Below are 26,787 nucleotides of genomic sequence, written 5' to 3' on the forward strand. Positions count from 1 at the left end.
AACAACAAATCAAATTAATGAGTTTCTAACCCACTGAGGATTTTAAAGATATAAGGGGAGAAAATATTTACAAGTACTTGTATTTGGATAAACAAAAGTGATTGTTTCATGGTTTCCTTTTGATCAGAGTTGATTCTTTTTTTAAAGTGAAATTCACATTTCTCGACATTAGACTATCCTTTTCAGAAGAGTGTATTTGTATTTTTCTGCTTTTTTTTATATCTTTGTTATTTCTTCTCTTTATCATTCAGAGAGATTCACTTTACTTAGAGATGGATTGGGTTTTGTTTTATCTTTTTTAATAAGAGGAATCCAAATGGAAAGAAAGTCAACATTTGGTTTTTCAGTTCTGAAATAGGCTCTTGAAACTTTCAGCAGAAGCAGTCATTTGGAAAGCTAAAGCTTTAGTTTTGCAATGTGAAAATCTTTTTAAGAGAGGAAAGGGTGATAGGAAATCAACAGGGCCAACCACAAAAGAGACAGGGTATATAGACTTTATGTTTAATAATAAATTGAAGAGTCCAAGAGGGACATGGGAGAAGGCAATGGCAACCCACTCCAGTACTCTTGCCTGGAAAATCCTATGGACGGAGGAGCCTGGTAGGCTGCAGTCCATGGGGTCATGAAAAGTTAGACACAACTTCACTTTCACTTTCACTTTCACGCATTGGAGAAGGAAATGGCAACCCACTCTAGTATTCTTGCCTGGAGAATCCCAGGGACAGGGGTGCCTGGTGGGCTGCCGTCTATGGGGTCTCACAGAGTTGGACACAACTGAAGTGACTTAGCAGCAGCAGCAGCCAAAAGGGATATTCAGTGCTCAGATTAAATATGGCTCATCCTAGCTGCCAGATCGGGAAGATATTGGTTGAGGCATCATGATGGAGGAGGTAAGAGGGACTTGAAGTGAGGAGATAGGCCCTGGAGTGACCACAGGGAGAGGGGCAAAATCATCTCTGAGAAGCAGTTATCTTGTGGCTATGCTAATATCCAGACCAACCACCCCTGAAGTGTGGCATGTGCTGGGAGGCCAATTAGCATCTATATGGGCAAGAACTGACTGCAGTCCAGCATTAGTCTGGGCAAAGTGCCTTGTGATTTCTCCTGGAGAAAGAAGGGATGAGCAGCCAGCCGAGGAGATGCTCTAGGCAGACCTCCTCTCTGTCTTACCACAAGGTCATTTCTCATCCACCTCCCTAGTTTCAGCTGAGTATATGACTTTCAATTTTAACCCCACCTGCCTCCCCTTAGGGTTTAATTGCAGACCTCAGCTTAATTCGTTCTGCTTGGCTGGGCTTCCCTGGTGGCTCAATGGTAAAGAACCCACCTGCCAAAGCAGGAGACATGGGTTCAATCCTTGGGGTGGTAGGATCCCCTGGAGAGGGAAATAGAAACCCACTCCAGTATGCTTCGGAGAAGGCAATGGCACCCCACTCCAGTACTCTTGCCTGGAAAATCCCATGGATGGAGGAGCCTGGTAGGCTGTAGTCCATGGTGTCGCTAAGAGTTGGACACGACTGAACGACTTCCCTTTCACTTTTCACTTTCATGCCCTGGAGAAGGAAATGGCAACCCACTCCAGTGTTCTTGCCTGGAGAATCCCAGGGACGGGGGAGCCTGGTGGGCTTCCGTCTCTGGGGTCGCACAGAGTCAGACAGGACTGAAGCGACTTAGCAGCAGCAGCAGCCAGTATACTTGCCCATGAACAGAGGAGCCTGGTGGGTTACAGTCCATGGGCTATAGTCTTTTGGGGTCCCAAAAGACACATGACTTAGAAACTGAATAACAATCTCCTTGGCTAGAGGCGAGAGCTGGTCACTCATCAGCAGAATGACCCAGGACCTATGCTGTCTGTCGTCTGGCCTCTCTGGTTCAGGGTCTCCCATGGGACTAGGGACGCAGGGAAAGGACCTCATGCTGACCCTGCTCTTGCTCTCGTGTAAACTACTTGACTCCACCAGAGCTCAGTCTCCCTACTGGTTGAACCTGTGGAATTTCAGTGACCAAACCCAATAGCTGCAGTTAGATCTTCATGGCCCTTAGAATCACACTGCCATGTGGGGATGCTTGACTGCTCAAAAGGGACAAGGTATTTCCCTATTTTGGCAACAGCATAAAAGATTTTCCTTGCTTACTAGCAGTTGCTGTTCTCAAACAGATTTTTTTTTGATCACCTGAGCATGACATGAAAGCTGTAAAGTTTTATCATATTAACTCTGAAGAGCAAAGGAGTAAAACATTGTCATGTTGTTACACATGCTCTTATTGAAAGTTTCCTCTTCTGATTCCCAGATAGATTCATTTATCTTAACAGGGTATCCTTTCTGTATGAAGAAAGAAGCTCTGAGAGGTACCCAGGGCATGAACCCTGGACCAGTCTCCTTTCCTCCATTTACCAGTCCTATTGTCTCAGGCAAGTTACTAAAGATCTCTGTAACTCAGTGCACTTACCTATGAAATGGAGTTGACTATAAGAATTAAGTGAAATAATATATATAACATTCATCCTAAAGGAATATATCTAACAGTCCATATATAAAGTAATATACGTAACAGTCCATCCTAAAGGAGATCAGTCCTGGGTGTTCATTGGAGGGACTGATGTTGAAGCTGAAACTCCAATACTTTGGCCACCTGATGCGAAGAGCTGACTCATTTGAAAAGACCATGATGCTGGGAAAGATTGAGGGCAGGAGGAGAAGGGGATGACAGAGGATGAGATGGTTGGATGGCATCACCAACTCGATGGACATGGGTTTGGGTGGACTCCGGGAGTTGGTGATGGACAGGGAGGCCTGGCGTGCTCCGGTTCATGGGGTCACAAAGAATTGAACACAACTGAGCGACTGAACTGAACTGAACTGAATATATGTAACATACTTAGAAACCAACTGACACTTAACAAGTGTCTAATAAACACTACTTATATTAATGAAAATTGTGTTTCTTAAATCTTAAGGTGCGTGGGAATCACCTGCCCACCTCCACCACTCCCGTTTCTGATTTAATAGATCTTGAATGGAGTTCCGGACTTGGCACTTCTAACACGTTCTCTCGTGATACTGATACTGCTGTTCTGATGGCTACACTTTGAGAACTACTGGGTTAGGATGTAACTTTCAGAAAAAAAAATACAGAAACCCATTAGCAAAGTGGCTTAAAAAAAATAGAAGTTAATTTCTAGGGGTTGGGTGTCCAGGACTGGTATCGCGCTCCTTAAAGCCAGACCTTTTCTACCTTGTGACCTCGTCATCCAAAGACTGTCAGAGATGGCTCACCACAATGGTTGAATTCCAGCCATGAGGGAGAAATGGGAGGAAAAGAAAGAGGATAACATCTATCTTGAGGGAGACAACCACGAGCTTGTACACATTTAACTGCACCAGAACTTAAATCAAATGGACACATCTAGCTCCAAGGGAAGTGGAAGAAATTAGAATTTATTATATAACCACCAACTTGGCTAAAAACCCCCAGAGTTCAGAGAAATAAGGGTGAACAAATACTGACTGGCACCTAGGATCTCAGTCACAGCCACAGACTGCTTTCTACCATTAAACAAGGATTAAATAATTTTCTATGTGTAGGAGAGTATAAATATCCAACTTCATTACCACCACCACCCCATATAAGCATAATTTATTTCACTTTTTATCTTTTCTCCATTCAAAGGAGTCATTTGATTCACTCTTGGGGGGAAAAGATTATCTTTCTCTGGGAAAAATTAAAATGTTCCTCTTCTTTTTTTAATAATTTGGATCAAGTTTCTTCCAGGTGAGCCTTCCATAGATACTATGAGGAATTACAGAAAATAGAACTTCTGGTAGGGAAGATCAAAGGGAATTTGGAGCAAGAGGCCAGGGAGGCTTGCTAGCTAGAATGGCAGGAAGAGATTGGAACTCTGACATGGAAGTAGGAAAAGTATTTCAAGAGGATTCTTCCATGCAGAAGATATTACATGATACAGAGGAGAGAGCGGATGTGAAGGGCATCATTAGGGTTTGCCGTGGTGATTTAGTCACTAAGTTATGTCTGACTCTTTCGACCCCATGGACTGTAGCCCACCAGCCTCCTCTGTCCGTGGGATTCCCCAGGCAAGAACACTGGAGTGGGTTGCCATTTCCTTCTCCAGGGGATCTTCCCGACCCAGGGATCAAACCCAGGTCTCCTCCTGCATTGCAGGCAGATTCTTTACTGACTGAGCCACTAAGAAAGCCTACAAGTGTGCAGGGACTGTGTTAAATCATAGCCCTCACCAGTCCACCTCCTAGTCTTCATCCAAGAACTTCATCATCTCCATGGACCCTGGGTAGTTGATGGTACATAGGCCTTACTATCTGATTACCCATTTGTGCTAGTTTCTGGACTCACTTTTAATCTTTCCTCTGCTACCACTGCATACTCCAAGTGAAGGCCTTGCCACAGTGCTCCTTTAAAAATTATGCTGCAAGCCTGAAGGGGATTCCTAGATGCTTGAGCAATGGTGGAGAACAGTCACCATTCTGCACTCAGGAACTGAAGTGTACTAACTTGAATCCTTGAGATAGAATAGTGGACACCCATATTACATGTCAAAAGCAAAGCAAACAAACAAACATAAAAGAAAAGATTAACCAATTTTTGTATATAGCAATGGACTAGACTGCATGGACTGTGTTAGTTGCTCAGTCATGTCCGACTCTTGGCGACCCCATGGACTATAGCCCGCCAGGCTTCTCTGTCCATGGAATTCTCCAGGCAAGAATACTGGAGTGGATTGTCATTCCCTTCTCCAGAGGAATTTCCCAACCCAGGGATCAAGCCCTGGTCTCCTGCCTCGCAGGCAGTTTTCTAACATTTGAGCTACAGGGAAGTCTTATATAATAGTGAATAACTTCAAAATAATAATAAAGTTCAGAGATTTCAGCAATCCTTTCCAAATCTAAGATTTGATGATTCTATGATATATTGAGTTAGTTTATGACAATGTCACAAATAAATAGGAAAAATTACCTATATCACCTAATAAATATTTATCACACTATTCCCAAGGCGTCCATCTAATCAAAAGTTTTTGCTTACAAAGATTCATTAGAACAAGAAAAAAATGTTCTATGAATTCTCAAAAGGCAATTTCTATGGTCAGGTAATTCTATTACAATCAGACACACCTAAGTGTTAAGATACAGAAAAGAAAGGACTGGAGAGGAGAGAGGTTATGATGATCTGGGTATCTCACAATGTTTTGGATTCTGAATAGCAATCCAGTGTACACAGCAAACAGTGTACTCAGCAGAGTACACTCCATATGTAGAAGGTGAGGGAACAAAGACTAAGGAAGGAAGCTCTTGATATCTCCATCATTCAAGCCCACCTAATTCTAGGTTTCATGCATTTTGCACAATACCAAACAGCCTATATAGAAAGGTATACCAAAAATATCAGAGGAACCTTGTTTTGGAAATGTTCTTTAGGGCTCAAGTCATAAAATATATCTGGTTCTAAGAAATTTGTGATAGAGAACAAGGCTTATTTGTTCAACAAGCCCTCATCATTAAAGATTTTCTGCCCACTCATGGCTTAACATCCATTCCTAATGAATACATACTAATGAATATAGCATTCCTGATGAACATAGGCTAACGGTTAAGAAACAGATCCTAAAGCTAGGCTATCTATGTCTTAACTTCAGTTTTGCCGTAATGATCTGGTGCAAGCTGCTTAACCTCTTTGTTCCTCAGCCCCTTTGTCAATAATATTGGCAATGACAATAAAACCTACCTGATAAAGTTTTGTGAGGATTTACTGAGTTAGCAATAAGTGATATTATGGGAATCACTGGGAAAATTTGAATATGGACTGTGTATTAGAAAATATTAGCATATCTAGGTTAAATTTCTTGAGAATGAGAATGATATGGCAGCTATATAGGAGAATTCCTTGTTCTAATACTAAATGCTAAAGTATTTAAGGGTGAAGCATTATGATTCCATGATGTCTACAATCACTCTTTAATGGTTTGGCAAAGTATATATGTATGTATGTGTGTGTATATATATATATATATATCTCCTGGTGAAGGACAGGGAAGCCTGGCGTGCTGCAGTCCATGGGGTCACAAATAGTCGAACAAGACTGAGTGACTGAACAACAACAAAGATATATACACATATGAAGATAGGCACTCAGAAATAGAGATAAATGTGGCAAAATGTTAACCATTGGTGGATCTAGGTGCTCATGTACTAGTTACCCAACCTTTCTGAAGGCTTGGTTTTTTAATAATAAAAAGTTAGGAGATGATGGGTTGACGTATGTGTAAGAGTTTTCTACCTCATCCCACCCCTACCCTACCTAAAACCAAATCAAATAGATATGGGGTTGCCAGATATAACACAGGACATTCAATTAAACTCAAATTTCAAATAATAAATCATTCATTTAGTACAAATATGTCCCAAATAGTTCACAAAGGCCAAATATTACATGGCACATTCTCATACTAATGAATTACTCATTATTTATCTGAAATTCAAATTTAGGTATCGTACATTTGTATTCATAAAACCTGGCAAATCTAATAAAAGCTGTTTACCTTGATATACATGGCCAACCCTGCCCACAAACATGTCAAAAATCTTAGTCAAGTTCATTTATCCATGAGAAAATGTCTATAGTCTTTCTGAGTTTTAAACCATAGTAGAAATAAACTTTTGTCCTTTAGCTGAATTGTCCTCCCTCTGGTCTCACCTTTTTCCATCCTGAATCTCTCATTTTTCTTCATAATTATAACACATCTGAAGGGTTGCATTTTTATTTGTGATAAAATCCATAGATACAATATACATACAGGTCACATAAAAATACATGACAGTGATAATTAAACCTAATATACAGTGACAGTATATTTAATCACTTTAAATCACACTTTAATCACACACTAAAGATTAAAGAACTGCACATTTATTGTATACAGTGTCACTAATGTTAGTGAATCTAATCTCTTCTAAGAAGCAGCTCTTGCACAGAATATGTTTTAGCAGTTAGTGGAAACACATTAAAATTACTATTTATAGGACTACAACCTCAAAATACTCAATCACATACTATCTCATGCATTGGTTTACCACTTGATGAATGGCCCTGATTTACGACCTTTCAATAACATAGTAGGGAAAAGCAATAAGAAGCCCATGACTTGCAGAAGCAATTATAGAAAACCACTTGGGAACAGTAGCACCATTCCATATTATAAAATGCACATTTGTTATATTGCACCTTCCTGAGTTGAACTTTGAAAACGGTAGCCACACAAAATCCCAGAATGGGGGAACTCATCCCAGTCCGGGCCTTCACTGGTGGCTGTAGTAATCTTGACCATCATAGCTGTCATAGCCACGCCCTTTATAGTAGCTATACTCATCCTCATAGGCTCGATAACTGTCCCCACGAGGATCTCCGTTCTCACTTTCATAGATTTCATACCCATTGTCATACTCATTGGTGCCTGTTTGTTCATACTCCCCAGGGGTGGTGGTTTTCCCAAATGGTAGTGGGGTGGTCCCATAGACCTCCTGGGGTGGGGTTGTAGGTTTAAACCCACCATTTGGGGAAGTAGTGGTCTCTCCAGCCCCAGTGATTCCTTCTGTATTGGCTTCAGTGACACTTTCTTCTTCGCCGTCTTCCTCTCCATTATCCCCACCACTGCTGCCATGGCCATTGTCTACCTCTGTGCTGTTGCTGCTGGTGCCGTTTATGCCTTGCTCATTATCATCCACTTCTGCCTCATTTTCTTCCTCTTCTTCTTCCTCTTCCTCTTCCTCTTCCTCTTCATCACTCTCATCCTCTTTTGTAGCCTTCTTTCCTGTAGCCCCAGCCTATAAGGAAAAGGAATTCAAATCTAGGTGTGAAAAACATAAAATTTAAGGCCATTGTTTCATCCAACACAAGCTTTCTCTACTGACATCTTTGTACTACATGTAATTTTGAATTGAAACCAGTTTAACTTACAAAAGAACTGGTGGAGGTTTTAAATTCAGAATAAATACTTTTGTCATTGGATGCCAATGGAGAAAAAGCCACTTGATAAATAAGTCTTTTCTGTGGGAGATGCTTTCTACAACTTCGCTACCCGCTCTCTCTGCCTTGGAAACCTCTTCCCAGAAATGCAATGGTATCTCTCAGCACTTTTTATCCATTGTTAGGATGCTTGGACTTAGTCTTCTATGATAATGTTGAAAAGTCAGTGTAAGAACATGGGAAGAGATCTTGCCTGGGGAAAGATCTCTCCTTATTTATTTGTAAACAGGGATATTGTACCTGCTCTTACTTTTTCATCAAGTTAATGAAGAGAATATAAAATACTATATGTATAGTGTCAGGATAACCTCGAACTTCAGTAAAAAAAGGAAAGCAGATTGAACATTTTGGAGGAATTGTTACCTTCTTGGGAAGCCGGATGGCAGCTAGACCTGTGTCTCCAGTTCCGGGTGTAATCTCTCCATAGCCAAGTGTGGTAGTGGAAAGGGTGGTGTTCTCAGCCTCTGATTCTTCGTCTTCGTTTTCATCAGAATCTTCATTCCCTCCATTGTTTCCTTCTTCATTTGAAGTCTCCTGTTGAAAATGTCCAGAGCAAGAAAAAATTATTTTAGCTGAAAGATAACTCAAGGTTTGTTGGAGTCATGAACAATTATTGGGAAAATAACAATGGCTGATGGTTTCCCTCAGCCATCTGGTCACCCAGTGTTGACACCTCTGCTTCCTCTTATGCCAGTTGCAGTTCTCACTTCTTGGAATTCAAAGTATTTTCACCCTGTTTACCTCACTATGGTGTGTTTTAGATATTCTGTATTCTACTTAATCAATTCAAAAATATTTATATAATAATTTCAGCACATCTGACTATATGGTATCATACTATATATAGCTTAGGCTCTTGAAGTCTTATTAATAACTACTATGATTCAAAAGCAGAGACATTGCTTTGCCAACAAAGGTCCATCTAGTCAAGGCTATGGTTTTTCCAGTGGTCATGTATGGATGTGAGAGTTGGACTGTGAAGAAAGCTGAGCGCCGAAGAATTGATGCTTTTGAACAGTGGTGTTGGAGAAGATTCTTGAGAGTCCCTTGGACTGCAAGGAGATCCTACCAGTCCATTCTGAAGGAGATCAGTCCTGGGATTTCTTTGGAAGGAATGATGCTAAAGCTGAAACTCCAGTACTTTGGCCACCTCATGCGAAGAGTTGACTCATTGGAAAAGACTCTGATGCTGGGAGGGATTGGGAACAGGAAAGAAGGGGATGGCAGAGGATGAGATGGCTGGATGGCATCACCGACTCGATGGACGTGAGTTTGAGTAAACTCCGGGAGTTGGTGATGGACAGGGAGGCCTGGCGTGCTGCAATTCACAGGGTCGCAAAGAGTCGGACACGACTGAGCGACTGAACTGAACTGAACTGATGACATAATAGTACATTAATTATTGTATTTACTGACAAATAAGCTGAGAAATTTAGACTTATTTTCTTATTCCCTAGAGCAGCCTTGTAAGGCAAGATTATTACTTACACTCTTTAAAAAAGGAAAGTGAGCTTGGATAAATTAAATAATTAACTAAATTCTTATGGTGAATGATGAAACTGTATCTTTCTAACTAAAAGAAAAATTGAGCCCTTTTGTTGTACCATGATGATTTTTGATGAGGAGGAGGATTTATGTGAATTGCTGACACTAAATCTAGGATGTTTTTATTTTAAGGAATTTTTTTTATATGGAACCCCTTCTCTTCAAACAAGTTAATTGCATGTCTTATGTACTACAAAAAAAAAGAAGTGAATATATTTCATTTACTTTCAAGAGTATTTAAAGAAAAAGAAATACATTAAATTCAAACTCCATCTGCTAACTCCAATAAATTCTTACTGATATATTATGTTATTGTAGGAAGATGTTTTCTAAAAATTACTACTTCTCTATGAATATTTTTATCATCTTCAGTATTTTACTGTTTTGTCTTTACTCCATGTTGTTAGGCAATAAACTGTAGACTGAGTTAATCTCCCAAAGTAATTCAGAGCTAGTATTGAAAGTCAGGAATTCATACACAGAGAATTTATTTAGTTTAAATGAGTACTAGAAAAGTGAATTTATTTCAATGCATTTTTAAAGAGATTATATGTTAGGATAACTTTAACTAGGCATCTTATATTTTAAGACTTCAAAACAAACAAACAAAAGCCACATTTAGCTTTTCTTATTACTAAAAAAAAACTATGTCTGTTTCATAGATACGTAAATTTTACTGTTTCAGTGAATGCTTGGGACTACTAGAGTCCACCTTAAAACAGTCTCCAAGCTAACTTTGTCAAATATTCCACAAACATCATACTGTTTATTTACTTTTTCATGTTTATATGCTTTAGTCCAACAGACTAAACCTTTTAGGGGAGAAAGAGGAAAGCTTTTTTGGGTAGGAAAATATACAGATTGGGTCCTTCACGCTTGTTTCACAAGTGAAAATCTGAGGTCCAGTGGGACAAATGACTAGCATGAGGTCAAAGACATGGCAGCTCATTAGCAGCAGGGTCGTGACCACAGACCCAGACTCCCAATTCATAGGATTCTCTATTTTCTCCTACGACACCCTTTCTTTTTCTGGTACTTTATTTAAGGTTGTCCTGCTGCAATGACTTAAAAAGGAAAGTAGGTCAAACTTTTGATGGATGTATGTGTGTTAGTCGCTCTGTCATGTTCAACTCCTTGCATCCCCATGGACTATAGCCTACCAGGCTCCTCTGTCTATGGAATTCTCCAGGCAAGAATATTGGAGTGGATAGTCATTCCCTTCTCCAGAGGATCTTCCTGACCCAGGGATCAAACCTGGGTCTCCTGCATTGCAGGTGAATTCTTTGCCATCGGAGCCACCAGGGAAGCCCTAGGCCTCAAATATCTTTTTGAATAGAAAAATTAGCAGTCATTTGTACTTGAGTGTATTATTAACCCACTAGAATGACTAAAATGACTGAAAGAAACATGTGTTGATGAGAATGTAGAGTTGATGGGATGCTCCTATAGGGATAGTGGGAGTTTATATTAGTATCTCGGCTGTGGGAAGCTATTATCGGTGACATCTCCTCAGGATGAATATATGCAGACCTTTCAACATACACATTTCATGTCTAGCTAAAGTGGCCTCCAGAAATGAATGCATATGTTCACCAGAAGGAGTACTAGAACATTCACAACAGTACTCTTTGGCCAAATCTGAAAACTCCTTAACTGCCCATCAACAGAAGGTTAGCACATTGTGATACACAGAAATGATGAAATATTGATATTGAGAATAAATGATTTACAACTACAGAATCATATGAGTCAGTCTCTGAAGTTGAGAGTGAAAGAGGCTACATGTAAAAGAGTATATGCTGCATGATTCCATACATATATGTGGGTATATGAATGAAACACAGAGCAAAAAACAATCTTTCTGGTAGGAGTCATCCTAGCATTTGCCCTTGGTGGGGATTGGTTAATGAATGGAATGGAATACAATGCATGTGCTGCTTTTTCTATAGGTTATGGGTAATACTTAAAGTGTTCGATTTCTGAAATTTCAATCATGGACAAACTTATGATAATTGTGTTATGTATATTGAAAGTGAAAGTCGCTCAGTCGTGTCTGACTCTGTGACCCCATGGACTGTATAGTCCATGGAATTCTCCAGGCCAGAATACTGGAGTGGGTAGCCTTTCCCTTCTCCAGGGGATCTTCTCAACCCAGGGATCGAACTCAAGTCTCCCACATTGCAGTCCAATTCTTTACCAGCTGAGCCACAACGGAAGCCAATGTGTCAATAAAACTTTAAAAGATGAGACTGGATAATTTAGGAGAGGGGGAAAAAATGTATGATCATGAAGTAGAAAATATGCCTAAGCACCTGATCCTGGGAATACAATTCCTGGGGACACTGTATTTAACCTAAATTGCCAATGAAATTTTAGAGAAGAGATGGGGAAAAAAGAAGTTCTAAATTCTCTTCAGGATGGAAGACTACAAGTTTTATTCACACAGTTTTCCATTATCACTTTGAATGAATGGTATTTGGAGCATTTATTCCTCTGAAGTTCTAAAACCAAACCACCAAATATTGACTTGGCACTAAGTATGTACAAGAAACTGAGCTGGGCAGTGTGAAGAGATGCAAAAGAGATTACAACACTGTTAATCCTCAAAGCAGGGGTTGTAACCTGTGGTCTCAAGTGTCCTGGGTCATGGGGAGTTTGCAGATAAGTTCTGAGAGGACTAGAAATGTTCACAGACTGTTGGGAAAATATTGAGTAGGTGAGATTTCATCAGAGTCCTGAAGGACTCTTAATCTTCCTCTATCCCCAACCACCATTACAACAAATGAAGAACCATTGCCAAAAGGTATGCAATCCAATTGGGAAATCTAGCTGGTAAGGCAATTTTACAGTCACTGTACAGTAAACAGCTGTAGTTAAATGGATTACCCTAGCTTAGTTCTTGTGTAAGATTAGTATGTGGAACTCCAGGCAGTAGGTGGCATTTTTCCTGGTACTGGCTTGACATTCTTGTAAGGTCTTCCTTTAAAAGCTGCTGGGTTAAATTATGGTACTGAAAATGTTATTTTATGGTTCAAAAAATTAAACTAATTATTTGTCACTTTTAAAGTTCCCACACCACTTTGTTTTCAGGATAGCAAACATTTATCCATGATCCATTTTGGACTGTCATTGTCCCTTCATAAATAGCACCTAAGAATACCTGAATTTAGAAGGTTCTCAAACCAGTGGATAGCTATAATTGACTATCCGGGAAAATGTACCTAAATAGTAGTTTGCATGGGCAAGGATATCAGCTGTAAGCATGTTAGTACAATTTCCAGGTTATGTAGATGAATTTTAGCCATGAACTACACTAATTTGTAGTACTGTATAGGAAGATATTTCTACATCTTGGCATTTCTGCAAGGACATGAATTTTATTATTAGACAAAAAGACATATGAAATTCCAACTAAAAAGAACAACCCTACTGTGTGAGTCAAGAAGGGCAGATGAGGCACTTCCCTGGTCCAGTGGTTAAGAATCTGCCTGCCAATCCAGGGAACATGGGTTCAAACCCTGGTCTGGGAGGATTCCGCATGCCACAGGGCAACTAAGCCCATGGCCTCAACTACTGGCCCTGCTCGCTGCAACAAGAGAAGCCACCACAATGAGAAACCCGAGCACTGCAACTGGGGTAGCCCCACTCACAACTAGAGAAAGCCTGCCCACGGCAACAAAGATCCAGCACAACCATAAATAAATAAACATTAAAAAAAAAAGAAAGGCAGATGAATCACAGTAACACTGTAGAGAATCTAAGACTAACTTTCTTATACTACCCACTCATCAAATTGAATTTTTAAAGTTCATTCCTTATTAGTGCAATACATAAAACAAGTATTGCACTAACTTTAGGATTATTATGTATTTATCTTTTACCACCACACTCTGTCCATCTATAAATGTAAATAATGCTTTCTTCCTTTTTTTCGGAATCAACATTTCTTCCAGTTAAAATAGAGATACTTTTGTATTCATGTACGACTTACAGGTAACTTTAACCCCAAATTGTAATAGTGTTTTAAACAGGTCGTTTTAGTTAATTTTAATTTAAATAATATCCCCCTTCTCCAAAATAGAAGACTGGGGGCAGTTTGTAAGCTGGCAATGGCTATTTGCTGAGTCTAAGCTACAGGAAACTAGTTTCCTATTTATTTATTTTGTGCTGCCTGGTTTGTTATGGAAAAAAAAAAAGACTGAAGAAATTCCTTACCTCTTCTTCCTCCTCCTCTTCTGAGCTATCACCATTTCCATTTTCTTCAGATGAGTCACTACTGCTCTAAAAAATATGTATACATGAATTCATACACATATGAATATAGGTACATATATATTTATTTACCTAGAACAGTTCTCAGCTACTGTGAGAAAGATATGAGGAGACTAGACATATACGAAACGAGGTTAGAGAAAAAGGAGAATTTTACAGTGACCAGGATATGCTTTGAAATACTCCATTTTTAACTTCGAAAGTATTGACAATATATTGAAACATTTTGTATGTAAAAACTAGAGCAATGAATGGCAGAATGACAGCTCTGAGAGAATGAGAGGATTATCTGGTCCAATTTTTTTTTTTTACAGAGAAGGAATCTGAAGCTCACAATGGCTGTATTCTCCAACCCGTTCAAGGCAAATCTTAAGCTATAACATAGATATCATTGTTTCATTTTCTTTATAAAATATGAATGAAATGATAATTAGACTTATTATAAAATATAAGTTGTTGTGTGCTAAGTCGCTTCAGTCGTGTCCGACTCTGTGCGACCTTATGGACTGCAGCCCGCCAGGTTCCTCTGTCCATGGGATTCCCCAGGCAAGAATACTGGAGCGGGTAGCCACACCCTCCTTTAGGAGCTCTTCCCAGCCTAGGTATCTAACCTGTGTCTCCTTTTCTCCTGCACTGCAGGCGGGTTCTTTATCAGCAGCACCACCTGGATGATTTTCTTAAATGATGAGCTCTCCTGGTGAATTTAAATTAGACTTTGATTTGAAATTAAATTTTCATATAATTTTAGTACCTTTTAATCTAATTAAAGCCATTCCTAAATTGAAGTGTGTATGTGTCTATAAAACTTTATGAGAGAAAAATTCATACGAGAGATATGTTATATAAGAAGAGAAATTAATTTACCTATTTAGGAAATTTATGAGTACCATTTCTCTAGAAAGCTCAATATTGAATGAGAATAAATGAAACCAAGGAGTCTATATAAAAATAAAAGTTAATGAGCTTTGCTATGTTTTTTAAAATATTTATGTATTTATGTATTTATTTATACATAAATATTTATGTATATTTACAGTTCTTAGTTGTGGCATATAGGGCCTAGTTCCCTGACCAGGGATTGAACACAGGCCTCCTGCATTGGGAGTTCAGAGTCTTAGCCACTGGGCCACCAGAGAAGTCCCAACTTTGCTATTTTTTAAAAGGAAATGGTAATCCCAATTGAATTTTCCTTCTTTTTCCGCAACCACTATTTCTCCTTGGTATAAGCAAAAACCCAACATAAGATTCTATCATTTTCTGCCCTGCAAATTTATCTTTGATTCTGGTGACTTGTGAAGTACAGTGGGTCTTAGAAAACATAGCTATAGAAGAACCTTAGGGTGAGAGATCAGTTGAGGGAATATTTATGTCCCAGTACTGCTCAGGTCTCTGCCTGTTGGGCTCATTCGTCAGGTGGCCACATCATACACCCAAGGAAAGGAATGCTTCTCCCCTTGAGCCAGCTTGGGTGGAAAAGAGAACTGACTGACTCTTCCACTGCCATGACCTTAATGGCTGTGCCTGCCCTAGCCCAGAGGTCAAAAAAGCATAACGTTCTATTGAAACGATTTCTATTTGTTAGTTAAATTATATATAGAGAGAACAGCTTATTTGTGTAGCATATTTTGTCTCAGCAGGAGTGGTTTTTTTAATGTAATTAAGATTTATTCAATTTTCATACAACAGCAGGATAAAAATTCTATCCAAGTTCCCATAGACTATAAACCAGGAAACTCTTTAACTTATCCAGGGACATAAAACAAGGTACAAAAATTTCATGGTCTAAAGGTGTTGAAATCATACTCAGTGGGAGTGTTTTAATCATTTTACAAGCTTCCTCACCCCTAGTTTTCATTCTACTTCAACCACATCACTCTTCAATTAGTATCTACATAAGGACAATTTTAAAACTTGCTTGGAATGCCTTGAAGCCTCAGCAGTTTTTTATTTTCCTTTCTTTCAGTTAGACCTTATTACCAAGTTGTTACTAAGTCCTACAGATCCTTCTGGAAGTCTTTCATATACTCCTTCCAACCTCTATCCTTACTGCTGCTGCTAAGTCACTTCAGTCATGTCCGACTCTGTGTGACCCCACAGACGGCAGCCCACCAGACTCCCCCGTCCCTGGGATTCTCCAGGTAAGAACACTGGAGTGGGTTGCCATTTCCTTCTCCAATGCATGAAAGTGAAAAGTGAAAGTGAAGATGCTCAGTCGTATCCGACCCTCAGCAACCCCATGGACTGCAGCCTTCCAGGCTCCTCCATCCATGGGATTTTCCAGGCAAGAGTACTAGATTTATTCAATTCCAGAAGACACATTCCAGGTGTTGTACTGATAATCAGAATCATAGCAAGAGAAGAAGTTGGAAATATGGGCAGTTTTTCCACGTCAAGTACTGTGATAACTGAGATGAGTCTGATAAAAGAAATATAAGATAAAGTCCTTGCTGTCTAAGAGTTCACACACTGATCAAATATTTTATCATAAAAAAAAAGTTTCCTCAATTAAAAATGCTTAGGGTATTAACCTTATTTATACTTCCATTTCTATAGACAAGCAGATAAACTGCAAAAGGTTGACAGCCTGGCAATCAATATATTTCATGCATATTGGTATTTTGGAAATGATTATATATAAACAAAGATTCCATCTGAATATAACATGAATGTCAAAGCCAACGAAGCTTAATGATTTGGGGGGTGATAATCTGGGTACTAAATACTTAATAGACTTAAGAAAATGAATAATTAAGAGCTATGGAAGCATATAAATAGACATGCAAGGAGAAACATCTTGGAAATCAAACTTTGTAAAGTGGAACAGTAGATCATCAATACTAGCTCAGACTGTTAGATTGCAAGATATATTTTATTGGATTCTATTTTACTTATTTAGTAAATTTAGTTTTTCTTTTTAAAAAAATTTTGTTGGAGTATAGTTGATTTACAATGTTGTGTTATGAATTCTATTTTAAATCAACTCTCTTATTTACAAATTCTACATTGCTTGAGATAGACCTATCTGCATACAGTCTGTAGCAATTTTGAATATTAAAGATTGCTTAAAAAATCTATGAAGTTTGGGTCTATTAATAAGGAAAAAGGTAATCTTTCCTAATATCTTTTAAGTGTGGACATTAGAATTGGACCACATGTATATATCTGTAAAATTTTCTAGATAGGAATATCTCTATATGATATTTTAGAAAAGTTGAGGAAGTGGTCCAAAATTTGAATGTATTATCATTTAGTTTAAGAAAGACAACGAAATTTCAAATGAGCACTGTTATATTTATGTTCAAACCAAAGAATGGAAGGCAATTCTGAAAACCCACAATGCTTGTATCAACCATGCTCATATTTCTGCGGCTACACACATTCCCCATAATTATTATGGTGCTAGAAATACTTTAAAATGATCATTTCCTATCATTGTATGAGTTAGAAATGGGTTAGCTCAACATATGGCAGGATGTTATGCCAAGCCACTGTGCTGAGGCATAGTTTTCGGCGTCCTGACTGCTTTTAGTGTCTCAGAAGTCCTGGGTCAGATGGTGCATAATTGGTGCCCTGAACCCAAACTGTATAGTAATAAAAATAGCACAATGCTGGTTTGTTGTCTATTTAAAATCAGCACCACACCACACCCTCTAGTTTTCAGAACCCTCTTCACAGGTAGTAACCCAGTATAAACAGAAACTCTTATTTTTAGTGGTTAGTTATTTTTTGTTTACAAATTTTAAGAACGTTTTGTTTTTCTCACAAGTTTTTTAGTTCGCTTCATGAATTTCTCTCTTTCCTTTGCATTCTTGAGCCATTCTTATTCTAGTGAATTACACAGGTCAAAGGTTAAGAAAATCTTCAGCAAACCACAGATTATCAGGAATTTTGTAATGGTCTTTGTTTTTTATGAATTCATTTCCCCCTAAATTAAAGGACTCTAAGTTATTGGATATAAAACAGCTATATGACAGTATTGAATCTACTATAAAATGGCAGTTCGTGGCTGCATCACTGACTTAAATGTCAACAGCTGATAAAATTGTCCACTTTGTCAGTGAATTAGTCAAAACACCTGAACTCGATCTTCCATGGCGTGTGCTTTCATTATATCATTCTAGACTGGGCCCAAATGAGTTTATTCTGTGTGCGTGTATAGCTCTGCTTTAGAAGAAACCTTGGGAAGAAACTTTAATATATTAAAAACAGACTGCTTTAGTAAGTGGTCTTTCTGGCTGAATTTCAGTGAGAGTTGAATTTTCAGTGTTTTGTAGTTAAATTCAATCCCTTTTCAATTATAAGGAGTGAAAAAAAATTAACTTCTATACTTACTTGAACTGCAAATTGTTTTAGAGCAGGATAAAAGTAGCCATGCTTATAAACATAGTATCGGGGCCTGTACTTAAATACCTGCATGAACACAATAAATGATATATTCATATTTCATGTACAATAAATCGAGAGTAAGTGTAGTCAAACCAAGGAATTATGCTAAAATTAATTACCCCATTTTCTTCAGAATCGTCTAATTTGGCACTTCGATGCAAATTTTTCATCTGTTTAAAAGAGCAATCAATTACTATATATTCTCTCTTTAATATCAAAAGACAAAAAATGGAAATAACTATAGGTTTTTAGTAAAGAACTTACTGAAAGAGCACAGGCCATTCCCAAAATGCTGAGCAAAATTAAAACCGTCTTCATTTCGGTGATTGCTTCTGGAATTAATGAAGTGGTAAAGTTAATGAGTAAAACTAAGAATGTACCTTTTCTTCACATACTTCACATACTAGGAGATGTATTTAATTTGTTTTCATTTTTTGTCCAATTAAAGTTTTGACTAACTAGGACCAAATTTCTGCTTTTGTTTTAAAATTTTCCTTCTATGTATGTGGTAGAAGATAGACTTTATCCATCTATTTGAATAATCATGAATTCCATATTTAGTTTTAACCTATCTGATCTGATTTGTAAATGAATATCCATTTCATCACTGCCAGAGTTTGAATGCTTAGTGTGTTTCACATTGGGGTAAGGAGGCCTTATAATACCATTGACATGGAACACCAACTGGTGTGGTTATGTGACCTGTTTGTTTTGTTTATAATTAAAAACTAAGGAAAAATTTGAATACATTTGAATGATTACTTTTATGCCAGTTATCCTACAGGCTCTTTCCAGCATCTAGATAGCTTTTAAACTAAAAGTTTGTTTGTACTATGAAGACTAAGAGCATTTTTCCATGGGTATCTTAGAATACTTGAATTTTTATGTGTGTGAAAAATCCATGATATGTGAAATATTATTCTCACAACGTGTAGCACCCTAACATCCATATTTAAGGAAGAATCTATGAGAAAAGTTATCCGAGTTCATCTTGGGTATCAGAGGCAAATTTCCTCAAATTACATTGTTCTCCAGTTCCATTTAAGCTTATAATCACTGGTGTGGGAGATTGTTATGGAATGGACATGGGCCTTTCCAGGGTCAGGGTAATAGTCAAGTCAGTTCTATGGAGGAATAGAAGATGCAACTCTCTTGCATAGAAGATCCTACTCAGAATAGGAGTAGTTTGTAAGCAGTCATGGGGTTTCAGCCTTGCAAAGATCTCAGTTCCACATAGATTTCTCACAGGTAAAGGAGAGCAATGGTGAAATCCTATCCTAATTTTATTTTGTTTGATAAAAATCCTAATTTAATAAAAGTTGAACAAACTTTGCTGAAAGCCACCAACACACTTAACTGAGAGAGTTGTCCTCCAGAGTGACAGCTCTGCATTGTTTAAGAGCAGTATGTAATGGTGATCAGAATTTCCCCATAAATACACTGGGAGAAGTAATATTTAAAATGTATGAAATCCATGTCATATACTATATCTGCATTTTATCATCACTGGTCATGATTTATCACATCCTTATTGAGTATCTGAAGCTAAAATAAACATTACACAGGGGGAAGGGTTAGAGGCCTGGAAAAGCTGTCTTGGGTCCTCTGTCTCTTGTCTTTGTGGTGGAGTGGATCTTTGATTTTGTTGCTTGTTAACTTGCTCACAGTCCTGTCTACTTTAGTTCTTGATGGCCACATGGGAATAAAGAGACTTTCCCCTGAAGGGGACTTGTCTGTTTAAGAAGCTTTCATTGCTATTGAGGTTCTCTGAATAATACTTTGAATTTGGGCGTTCTTGATGGAGCCCACCAACAAACAGGAAGATTACTGCTCTGTAGCTGTATGAAAAGAGTTGGAATAATTACAATATCTTAAAGAGCTAAAAATGTAAATACATAGAACTGTAGAAAGAGTTGGGAGTATAAAATTTCTCATAACAAACCTTAAAAACAACTAGATGAAAATATAACAGGAATAATATAAAAAGAACCAAGTGACTCACCTAGGCAGCAGTCGGCTGCCTACATAAATCTCATTTTATTTACTTTGTGATTCAGCAAGAGCAAAAGACCTCTGTAGTGCCCACTACTAACCCGGACAACAATTCCAAAAATTTTAAAGGACTGTTTTGATAATCTAATTGCAAGTTTTTATTGGGAAGAGTATGATAAACTAACAGCATCATTTATTTCCCTAGTACTAGGCATTTTTTCATTCGGATTTGAGAGCTATAATATGTTAACACTTTGAAACCAAATACATATTTTGGAAAATATTGTTTATAACTGAAGTACAGACTAGGGAACTGATGGAGAAATCAACATACATCGAGGCACATTTATAAATGCAAAATGGTATTCCAGTTAGGTTACCTTGAATGCATTAGAATGAGTAAAAACAGTTATCTGTAAGGTACAGAGATAGAAAGTAGACAGCATAATTTTCTAGTTAATGTATATAATAATAAGAGCTTATTTACAAGCACAGGTTAATAAACTTAGCCTTTTCAAAAGAATCTAAAACATGAGGTACTAGTTTAATGGTAAACAAGTGTTAGATTACATAGCAATTCTCTACAATGTGTTAATATCTATATTTAAACAGAATGTTCAAAACCAAGCCCAGAGATGTGAAATGCAGAGTGCCTGATTTATAAGATAATGAAGTTGTTATATTAAACCTTACCTTTTGCAGTGCTGGAGTGAGAAGGCAGGCTCCCAGGAGTGAGTGACACAGATTGAATACTCTCTCTGCTCTCTCACTCACTCATTCACTTGCTCTTGTGGGCTATAAACTCTTTTTTGCCTTCCCACAGCCAATCACTGTCATGGCCAAAGTGATGTCAGAATGTGGATTCTCACCAGAAAACTCCCGAACTTCCACACTTTCTCAACACACAAGCTCAGTTGAATAAACAAGAACTGTGGGTCTAGTGCCAAGAGGTTTGCATTGTGGAATTTAATTGAAGGTTAAGATGAAGATGAATAGTTTGAGTTCTGAATATATATAAAAATATACTGGATTTGAATTAAAATAAATAGCAAGAGATTTAGCTATTTAAAATTTTCATAATTATACAAATTTTCACTATGTTGAAAGGAAGGAAAACTTACTGTAATCAGATACAATCCTACATTATTAGTTTCGTAAAAAAAGAAAAAGAAACTAAATAATAAAAGACAGGAGCTAATAAGCAATTAATACTTTAAAATCAATTATTTTATATTATTCAAATAGTGACTCATAAATTTGGTATAATTAATTTCCTGAGATATATTGCTGAGTATAAAATTTATACTAAGTTTTTGAGAATCCTGCTACTGAGAAGCAGGTTGCACTTTTTGCTTTGTAAAATAAACTACTTTAGACTGTCTACTTAAATGGTCCTTTTCCATTGTACAAGAAATGTCACCTCAGTGTATTTTCTTGGGCTTTTGTATACCTCTTTTCGGTTCATTTTCACATTTAATTTTTTCCCCATGGTTATAGAAAACAATGATTAGAGCTGGCAAGGGTGAGCTGTTGTTATAGAAATGATTCATAGAAACCAGACACACAAGAAACTGATTGATAAACTAAAGTACTGAATTTTTTAATTTGCAAAGAGAAACTTAGCTTAATAGCTTGCATATTCTGCTTGTCCAGTCATCAAACCTTCCTCTAACTGTGAAGTCTACCTGAGAAACCAAAAATCAATAAATACTAGTTTTAAGCGTATGTGCCAGTCACCCTGTTAGATGCTTTGGATAAATTGTCTTTGGTTTCAGAAAAGTTGTTTAAAAGATATAGACTCATAGTAAAGACAATTGGATAAGCTCTAAAAATTCAACTCAACCCCATCTTAGTTCAACTTGCCAAACTTTAAATTACTAAACTGTCCACTGACCCAGGACAATGCAAAGCAAATGTTCCAGGATGGAGAGCCAAAACCAAGACAGATCCTGTCTTCGTCTTTAAAAATTTTAGAATCTGCCTCCATTGCAGGAGACACAGGTTCAATCCCTGGGTCAGGAAGATCCCCTGGAGGAGGAAATGGCAACCCACTCCAGTATTCTTGCTTGGAAAATCCCATGGACATAGGAGCCTGTCCATGGGGTCACAGAGTCGGACATGACTGAGCAACTGAGCATGCATGCACGTGTAGACGGATCTGGGGCAGAGCAGTCAAAATATAGACAAGGTTTAGAGGTGCTATGAATGTATGGTGTTTTAATTCTAAATGACAAATGAGCAATGGAGCCGGGCTGTGACATCAGAATAGGAATTTACTATCCATAGATAAGATGTTATCAAGAAGGAAGAGAAAAAACATTCTTGGGAATGAGTTTAAAGGATATGGAAGCATACGGAAAACATACCAACAGCATCTAGTATTCATTGAGTTCTCTCATGCTAGTTCTTCATTTGTGCAATTTTACTTATCCTTCCCACACAGAAAACAATTCTACGAGATTATTCCCATCTACAGGTGAGGCAAATGAGGCCCAGGGATGGTAAGTATGCCCTGGGTTAGATGGCTAATAAATGGGGGAATCTAAGGACTAAAGTCAAGTCCAGTTCTAGAGTCTACTTTTAATCGCTATGTATCCTTGCTGGCACATTGAAAAAACTTCAGTGATTCAATAGATTGGAATATAGTGAGTGGATGTAGGGACAGATGAGGTTGGTCAGATAGGCAGAGGCCAGATGAGGGAGAGGGCTTAGGCTGCACTAAGGGGTACAGACTCCACTGTGGAAATGAGAGAATCCCAAAGGATTAAAGCAGAAAAACAATATATTTAGAATTGAAGTTTGGAAAAAATCTTTTGTTGATAAGGAAGAGGTGGATTGAGGAAAGTGAGATTGTTGTGGAGGGGGGGATTTTCAAGAAGATATTTTAGTGGTCCAGAAAAGCAACAGTAAAAGTCTAAACTAAAGCAGTAGCAGTGGGGAATGGAAAGAATGGAGCAAAGAAAAGTGATGTTAAATAGATAAAAGTAATAGGACTCAGTAGAAGTAGGAGAAGTGGAGAAGACTGGGATGATTTCTGGATTTAGGGCTTGGGTAACTGAGAATTGGTGCAGCCACATCTCATGCAATTCCTAGCAGAGTTAATTGGTACAAAATAATCACTCAGTAAGTTGTTAGAGAACTGAGAATCAAAAGACTGAAAGTTTGTTCTACCAACATGTGAACCACTTAACCTCAAGAAGACTTCAATTTAAGTCATCTTTCAAAAATAAGGGAATTTTCACACCAAAAAAGAGCTAACCATCAGTCAGTTGGACCATCATTCCTCCGTCACCTGTGGAGCATTCTTCCCAATCAGTAGGACTTGAACCTGATGAAATCTCTATACCTGGAGAAATTATAGGAAACAGATGACTATTTAAAATGACATCATTGGGAGGCATTCAGCAAAGTTCAGAAAGTGGGAAAGTTTATCAAACATATTACCTGGCTTCTGTCTTATTAGCAGGAGAAAATGAAAAAAAGAGAGAGAAGGGAAAATATAGATTAAAAAGATTTCAGAGACATTTCTAGAGAAATTATGAAACAGAAATGTTGACAGCTAATTGCATATTTTGTGGTATTAAGAAATTATTGTTAAGTTTTATGTATAATGATATTATGTTTTTAGAAGAATTCTCATCTTTTAGAGATTCAATCTTAAAATATTCATGGATGAAACAGATATCATGGGGTGGGGAAAAAAGATGAGACAAGGTTGGCCATAAATTTATAATCTTCAAATTGGTGATAAGTCAGTGGAGATTCATTATACTATGCTCTTCACTTTTGTATCTTTGTAGAGGTCTGTACTTAGTTATTTTTTTTAATGGAAATGATTGAACTAAGTGATCTTTAAGACTTTTCCTGTTTCTAATATTCTGTAATCTCTTATTTTCTATAAATTATTTAAGCTTGATATGTCCTTTCCAGGAACCCTCTAATCTAAATTGGCTGCATTTATTCATGCATGCTAGTTGGAACATTCTGAGGAGTGGTGCTAGAAAAAAAATCACAAATCCTTACTGCTTTTTTTTTTTTTTTTTAAATCACGTCTGATCCAACAAAACTTTTTGTTGAAATCTCACTATCATAATGGTCTTTATTTAAACAGATTGTTATGAACTGATTCTCTTAGATGCCACACGAATATGCATTCATCTCATTGATGCCACAGCTAAGTTGCACTGTCTGATGAGTCGTTTCTGGAAAAACCCCACATTCATTGTGATGTACTCTTCTTTCTTACCTGCCGTGTTTACTCAGGTATCAAATCTTATTAACGCTTCCTCCACAGTTTCTTTGAAATCCATCCTCCCTCTTTTCTTATCGCTTCTGCCTTTGTTCAAGTTCTCATTACTTCTCGCCAGGTTATAGTAGTAATATTAGAATAGAATATTACTGTGGCCTATTTCTCCATCCCCAGACTTCTGTGACCACAGGATTTAGAATCAAAGATTGAGCTGAAGTCCTGGTGTTGTCTCTTGCTAGTTTTTTACCTTGGGTTAAACTCTCTCAGTCTAAAAACTCTGCCCCCCAACTTTTCTTTCCAACATTGTTTATTACTTCTTGCCTGCTAGAATATAGAGTTCAAGATGCTCTGTATTGACTTATGAATAGCCAAGTCTAAGAAGTAGATGGCCACCTGATGCAAAGAGCTGACTCGTTGGAAAAGTCCTTAATGCTGGAAAAGATTGAGGGCAGGAGGAGAAGAGGGCAACAGAGGATGAGATGGTTGGATGGCATCACTGACTCAAGGGACATGAGTTTGAACAAGCTCCAGGAGATAATGAGGGACAGGGAAGCCTGGGGTGCTGCAGTTCATGGGGTCACAAAGAGTCGGATACAACATAGTGACTGAACAACAGCAACAACAAAGAAGAAGATAAATATTCTAAAATATAGATTCATGTGAAGTCTCTTTGCAGCTCTTAATTGAAATCTTAATAACCTAGAATTTTCTATTAGAAATGTCAAAGTTTTGTCTTCTCTATCAGAAAAATGCTAAAAATTCTGGGTGTGCCAACATTCTGGTTATTACTAAACCCTTCTACTGTTCCTTCCATATCTCCCTCATCCACTCTTTCTCTCTGAAACCAAAAGTAGTATGTAGTTTGGACATCAACCCTCCCATCTACAGTGTTATTCTACTGAGCTATCTCACCATCAGCCTGGTTGCTCTTTGATACTTCATCATTGGACCCTTTTCTACCCAATCTAAGGTGTCATACCCCTTTAACCTTTTTATTTCCAGTATGCATTTTTGCCCTCCAACCAAGCTTACCTGTTCAACTTTTGCCTAATTTTCCCATCAGTATTTCTCTGGACTTGTATGTAATCAATCAATCGCTATCACTTATTGAATTATAAGCTTGGGTGGTGGGAGCCACTAGAGATACATTTATTTCGACTAGCGTTTATAATCCAATCAAGTTCTCCCTCCCCTCTTCTCTCCCAGGCCTCTCCTGTTTATGTGAAAGTCAAGTAATGCTTTTCCTTACCACACTCAATTTCCCAGCAAAACTTTCACATATTCCATAGCCAGAAAAAAAAAACAAATACCAAACTGTACCTAGTATAAATTCCTATTTAAGAACCATCATATTCTCTTGTGTGGTACTGTTGGTGGTGATGTGTGTCCATGTCATCTGTTTTTTATTGTGAGATTCTAGAGGGCAAGGACTATATCTATTTAAATTGCTATTTACAGAGTCAGGAAAACCACATCTATAGTTATTTACATGAGACTGGACGTTCTCATATCTTGTGACATCAGGTGAACAATAATGAGATGTATCAATGAATTCCTTGTCCCTTCTAAAGAAGGCAAATATGTTAGCACACAATGCTATTAGCAGACAGTAAACTAAGTAAACCAAGAATACTTATATACTGTTCTCTGTGTTGTGGTTCCTGTCTCCAAGGGAAAGTTTCTGAAGTTGTCTCCTTCCAAATTTTGAATAAAAAAGATTTAGAAAAAGATAAATGAATGAAAGTTAAATCTGGTTGGATCTCTCTACAGCCTCCCCTGGGAGTTTATCTCTCTAGTTTACCATCTACTTCTCCCTATTGGCTCTCTTTCACCGAATTTAATGTTTGAGTTTCTTTCATAAAACAAAGAAACAAAACCCCCCTTCATCCATAATATTCCCACCTAGCTAGCTACTCATATATTTTTCTCTTCCTCTTCACAGTCAAGTTTCTTAAGAGATACCAGTATTTAATGATATAACTGCTTCACCTTCAGCTCATTTCTCAGCCCATAGCAGTGTGGCCTCTGTGCCCAGAATTCTGTAGAAACTTAGCACATAAATATTACCAACGACTTCATTCTGGTTAACCAATGAGTTCTTGCTGGTTAGTTGTAGTGAGCACTTTTCAGTCACTCTCCTAGGTAGCGTCTATAGCAGTTGATGCTGCTGACTATTTTCTCCTCTTTCAAAAGTTTTTTTATTTTATTTTATTTTATTTTTAAACTTTACAATATTGTATTGGTTTTGCCAAATATCGAAATGAATCCGCCACAGGTATACATGT

At 37.7% G+C, this 26,787-nt stretch overlaps 1 protein-coding gene across 5 annotated transcripts; it reads right to left on the minus strand.

The window, feature by feature from the left end:
- Nucleotides 1-6,777: 6,777 nt before the first annotated feature.
- IBSP (integrin binding sialoprotein) lies at nucleotides 6,778-23,589 on the minus strand. Of its 5 annotated transcripts, none has more exons than XM_055588083.1 (8): nucleotides 23,513-23,589; nucleotides 18,526-18,593; nucleotides 18,381-18,431; nucleotides 18,208-18,285; nucleotides 14,487-14,569; nucleotides 13,819-13,879; nucleotides 8,422-8,592; nucleotides 6,778-7,856 (listed from the first exon to the last, which is right to left on the minus strand). In XM_055588083.1, the coding sequence occupies exons 1-8, from the start codon at nucleotides 23,532-23,534 to the stop codon at nucleotides 7,332-7,334; spliced, it is 1,059 nt and encodes a 352-aa protein (XP_055444058.1). In that variant the 5' UTR covers nucleotides 23,535-23,589; the 3' UTR covers nucleotides 6,778-7,331. The 5 variants fall into 5 exon arrangements, with proteins under 5 accessions (XP_055444058.1, XP_055444059.1, XP_055444060.1 ...); XM_055588084.1 differs by lacking the exon at nucleotides 23,513-23,589 and adding an exon at nucleotides 20,947-21,098; XM_055588085.1 differs by lacking the exon at nucleotides 14,487-14,569 and having other exon boundaries at nucleotides 13,819-13,884; nucleotides 23,513-23,581.
- Nucleotides 23,590-26,787: the final 3,198 nt, after the last annotated feature.

This window comes from Bubalus kerabau, chromosome 7 (genome assembly GCF_029407905.1).
Source record: "Bubalus kerabau isolate K-KA32 ecotype Philippines breed swamp buffalo chromosome 7, PCC_UOA_SB_1v2, whole genome shotgun sequence".
Lineage (NCBI taxonomy): Eukaryota > Metazoa > Chordata > Mammalia > Artiodactyla > Bovidae > Bubalus > Bubalus kerabau.